The sequence below is a fragment of the Cariama cristata genome, unplaced genomic scaffold (genome assembly GCF_000690535.1).
Source record: "Cariama cristata isolate BGI_N322 unplaced genomic scaffold, ASM69053v1 scaffold18922, whole genome shotgun sequence".
NCBI classification, from domain to species: domain Eukaryota; kingdom Metazoa; phylum Chordata; class Aves; order Cariamiformes; family Cariamidae; genus Cariama; species Cariama cristata.
In genome coordinates, this window is record NW_009605714.1 from 7,127 (window position 1) to 12,163 (window position 5,037).

The 5,037-nt window shown below is 56.8% G+C and overlaps 1 protein-coding gene across 1 annotated transcript in view; it reads left to right on the forward strand.

The window, feature by feature from the left end:
• Positions 1-964: 964 nt before the first annotated feature.
• TMEM184A (transmembrane protein 184A) overlaps positions 965-5,037 on the forward strand; it is a 4,618-nt gene continuing 545 nt past the window's right edge. The window contains exons 1-7 of the mRNA XM_009696093.1: positions 965-1,189; positions 1,882-2,047; positions 2,983-3,073; positions 3,165-3,240; positions 3,873-3,964; positions 4,362-4,531; positions 4,630-4,827. Of these exons, the coding sequence (XP_009694395.1) occupies positions 965-1,189; positions 1,882-2,047; positions 2,983-3,073; positions 3,165-3,240; positions 3,873-3,964; positions 4,362-4,531; positions 4,630-4,827 (1,018 nt within the window). The remainder of the gene's footprint in view (positions 1,190-1,881; positions 2,048-2,982; positions 3,074-3,164; positions 3,241-3,872; positions 3,965-4,361; positions 4,532-4,629; positions 4,828-5,037) is intronic.

Below are 5,037 nucleotides of genomic sequence, written 5' to 3' on the forward strand. Positions count from 1 at the left end.
CCTATAAATAAGAGCATATTATTAGGTTGGTCCTTGCTGTCTGGAGCTGCAGGGTACACAGTGCCCATATGCCCCGGCCGCTCTCTGCACCAGGAATGCTTGGTGCCTTGGGGCAACTGTGTTCAAGGAGGACAGACCTGCTGGGGGGATGCTTGAGCACTTCAGCATCCGCAAAGGGCAGCAACTCTGCCTGCTCTGCCTGTGGCATGGCAGGCTTGCTCCCTTATGCTTAATTTGGGTGCAAGAGGGACCGCTGGCTGCCCTTCAGGTCTCAGGGTTGGCATTGCTGGCACATCGAGACCCCCACGATCCTGAAATGGCTGAGGCTGGCTGAACAACCTGGGTGATGCCAAACATCTGACTTCTTGGGCAGCCTCGGGCTTTGCCCCCAGCAGGCCATGCATGATGAAAGGAACCAAATTTGGAGGGGACCAGAGGGATCCTGGTGTTTTCTGGGCTCCCAAGGAGGAGGACATCTCTGTCCTGATGGCTCTTTGGTAAGGGACTCGTTATTATCATGGATGAGGGATGAGTTTAACCCTTAAATCTCTGGTTCCTGATGGAAAAGCATCCTGAGCCACAAGTGTGAATGCACAGGGGCAGAAATGTAGGCACGTCTTTCCCTTTCAATCGGGATAGTGACCCCTGAGAAAACAAGGAGCAAGGCTAGGAAGGAGATGCGTGTGTTTTGGGGGACAAGGGGACTGCATACACCTCCTCGGAGAAAAGGGGGTCTGCTCTTGAAGGACATTCGCTTTTTCCTGCTGGGAGAAGCAGACCCCACCATAGTGAATAGCCTGGTTTGGGTGAGGGACACCCTGGAAAAACCCTGGGGAGGGGATAAACCTCACAGGAGGTTTGTCCACACTGTGTGGGCTGGGAAATCTGCTGGGACCTTGCACTTCACCAGCTTACCTCAGTCCTGCCTTCCTGTGCCGCTCCCCTTGCCTCTCCCTCCCTGCAGATGAGTAATGCCACACGTGCCTTGCCCTCTCCCGCGGCACCCAGCACCCTAGGGCCTGGCATGGTGGCCAGTCTGGCCTCAGCCTCCCCATCCCGGGCCCTTCCCCTGCCCTCGGCGGTCCACAACGACTCCCAGGACAGCCAGCAGCTTTTCCTGACCACGACGGCAGCGCAGGTCATCTCTGGTATCTTCGTGTGGTCGGCGCTCATCGTCACCTTCCACCAGGTACGGGCTGGAGCAGAGATGAGGTTCAGTGTCGGGGTTGACGCAAGGGCAAAACTATTGGTTGCCCCCAAATTCATTGCAAATCACTCGGCTCCAAATAAATATTTCCTCCTGTTGCTGCCTGGAGCGGATATCTCCGCTGTCGGGAACCTGGTACTGACAGCTCGGGAGGGTGGACTTTGCCCACACGCTGCCCAGGTGGCTGCCAGAGCCAGGAGAGGCTGCAGGGCATCGGCATTGCCCGGAGGCAACACCCATCAGGGTTTCTCATCTGGCACCCTGGGGTCCGTGCTTTTGAGGCGCACACCACCGGCTGCCTTGAAACATACTGCCAGCAGGCATGTTTTTGGGTGCTGCATGGATTCGTACTGCTGAAGGCAGCCCGGGGGCAAGCTGATACCTATGGGGCTGCATGGGAGCTGGCACGGAGGAGGGCATGCTCCTCACCCAGCCCTGGGGAAGGGACCTGATTTCCACATGTTTTCGTGGAAGGGATTGCCCCAGAGACTGGGATGGAGCCTGTCTCATGTATCTGCTCACTGCGATGGGTCTGTGATGGAAAGCTGGTGGTGCTCTCACCCCCAGGAGGAGGGCTGACATGGGATGAGCCTCCTGCAGCCCTGTGGGCTGGGGGTACCTCTTCCCCTCCTGACCGGTGGTAGCCACAGCTCTGCATGCTGGGCACTTTGCAGATCTACACACACCTGAGGAATTACACCATCCCCAAGGAGCAGCGCTACATCATCCGCATCCTCTTCATCGTGCCCATCTATGCCTTTGACTCCTGGATCAGCCTGCTCCTCCTCGGCAGCCACCAGTACTACGTCTACTTCGACTCAGTGCGCGACTGCTATGAAGGTGAGCACAGCCTCTCCTTGGCAGTGAGGCTGATGGCAAAGCAGGGCTCTCATCTCGCTGACCTGTCTCTGAAGCGTCCTGGATTGCACAAACTGGCAAATCTCTATCTCTTTCACTTCCCACTCTCCCTTCCTCCATGCAGAGGTTTTCCCCTTCCTTCACCATCGGCAGCAGGGAGGGGATGCCCCATGGGCAGACGCAAGCTGGTGCCTTTCTGACGCCTGCTTGCAGGTTCAGAGGGACCCCAGGATCATGCTCCTGGGGAAAGAGGTTTTCTGGCTGCCTTTGGGGTAGAAACACAGCTTCTCTAAAGCAGAAAGTAGAGGTATCTAAGAAATTGGGGAGTTGGGGTGTTTTGAGGTGCAGGGGAAGCTCATCAGAGTTGAGGTTGCTCTTCCACCTTGTTGCTCTCCCCCTAGGGAACAGAGGGGTGTGGGCATGTGTATTACTTCAGGTTTGGAGTATATGAAGAATAAGTGATGGGAATGTCCAAGAATACTGTTCAGGACCTGCTCCTTGCTGGCCACTAGCCGCTTGTGCTGTCCCTTAGCAATTCTGAGGTCCTTCCATGCAGATGTTCCCTGGCCATTGCACTCCTGCCGAGGGTTGTTCGGGTGTGCATGGGGGCTGGCTCTGAGCCCTGCTGGGACATCCGACTGCTGCCATGTGCACACACGGGCTGTCTGTGCACAGAGGAGCTGCTGCATCTGCAACGAACCCTGTGCACGTGGTGCGGTGCGTCTGACTCCGCTTGGAAGTCAGATGGATTTGACCTGCTGCTCCTCTCACTGGGCTCCCACCCACCAGTGTTCCAAATCCTGATGCGGTGCCGGCATGGATGAGAAAACACCTGAGCAGGAAGGAATGTGAAATGTAACAACCCCCTCCCGGATCTTCATCAGCTCTGCTGATCGTATCTGCCCTTGCCTTGCCAGCTTTCGTGATTTACAGCTTCCTGAGCCTGTGCTTCGAGTACCTCGGAGGGGAGAGCACCATCATGACAGAGATCCGAGGGAAGCCCATTGCGTAAGTCCCAGCGTCCCATGAGTTCCTCAGCCCTCCACCCGTTTTCCCCATCCAGCAGCCCCAATGGCATCTCTTCGGCTTCTGCTTCCAGGTCCAGCTGCTTTTACGGGACCTGCTGCCTTCAGGGTATGTCCTACTCCATCGGGTTCCTGCGCTTCTGCAAGCAGGTGGGTACCCAACGGGGTGCATCAGCTCTGATCCCCTCTGACGAGGGCTCTCCAGGTAGCAGGTCCCTTCCCCACTGCCCTGCCAAGAGGGCTCTGCTTCGTTGCTCTCCCAAGATGCTCTTTTTGGTTGTTTTTTTTTTTTTCTTCTCTGAGGGAGGCAGCTCACCCAGCTCGCCGGCACCTGGCCAGCAGCAGGGCGCCAGGCTCACTGTCCTTGCCTCTGACTCACTGCTGAGTCAGGGTATCCTCCCACTGCAGAGCTGAGATTGCCATCTCTGTCCAGTCCCAGGTTAGCCTGGACGGCTCTCACTCTCCAGGGCTGTGCCGCGGGCTGAATCCTGGAACTGGTCTGTTCCCAAGCCACCCACTCCCCCACCTTGGAGTGGCTACACTGCCTTTCAGGAGCTGCCCTTTGGGAGCCCTCTCCCTCCCATCTGTAGACCTTGAGCTGGTTCATATTTCACCTTACAGCGTTGGTCACTCCTGTGATGGAGAACTGCGCTCTCTTCTGTGTTCTGTCAGGAGAGCAGAGAGGTTGGCTCGTGTGGAGGGGCTAGGGGTGGCAGGAGCTGCAGGGAGGGGGGTGGGATGTCCCTGCTGCCCGGGGCGCACTGTGTTTCTCCCCTGTGCAGGCCACACTGCAGTTCTGCATCGTGAAACCCCTCATGGCGATCGTCACCATCATCCTGCAGGCATTTGGGAAATACCACGACGGGGACTTCAAGTGAGGATGCTGGGTCACACTGGGGAGGGTGAAGGGGACAGGATGGGTCCCTCTGTTCCATCACAAGGGACAGGGTGTCCTGCCAGCTCCCTCTGAGGAGCTGCTCCACGGTTAGTGAGAGCGCAGGGAGCCCAAAGCACTGGGGAACGGAGACTCACTGCCCCAAAATAAGAAAGGGACGAAACTCCTGTGAGCCATAATAAAAGAGGTCCCACCAGCAGGAAAAGCTGAGAGTGGCTCCCTGCTTTCTCCATGCCTCTCCTTCCCCTCCTGGGCTGTGCTGTCCCCCACAGCAAAGCTACGCACCTCTCCCCTCCCCATTTCATCCTTCTTTGCCTCCAGTTGCACTTGCTCCACTTCCCGCAGCCCAGGGCACCAGCTCTCTCTCTCCCCGCAGTGTCCAAAGCGGCTACCTCTACATCACCATCATCTACAACTTCTCCGTCAGCCTGGCACTTTACGCCCTCTTCCTCTTCTACTTCGCCACCATGGACCTGCTGCGCCCGTTTGAGCCGGTCCTCAAGTTCATCACCATCAAGGCAGTCATCTTCCTCTCCTTCTGGCAAGGTGGGTCCCACCACAGATGCCCAGCACTTCTCTTCCCATAGCCTACCCGACCCAGAGACACAGGACCAGAGCTGATCCCTCTCCCCTCCCCTTCACAGGGACACTGCTGGCAATCCTGGAGAAATGTGGGGTAATCCCTGATGTTCAGATCATCGATGGGAAGGAGGTGGGAGCTGGGACAGTGGCTGCCGGCTACCAGAACTTCATCATCTGCATTGAGATGTTCTTTGCTTCCATTGCCCTGCGCTATGCGTTCACTTGCCAGGTGTACAGAGAGAAGAAAGAAAACTCAACAGGTAACTCTTCCTCTCTTCTTCCTTCCTTCATCAGTGACTGAGAAAAGAGGAGACATCCCCCCTTACAGCATTACCAATGGGATGCTAAAAACCACCAGAGGAGTTTCCTTCTTCTGTGCTCCATGAGTTCCTTCTCCCTCTTTCCTAATGATACCCACGAGCCATAGCGAGTGGATAGGATGGGCAGGATGTGGGGGAGGGGAAGATTAC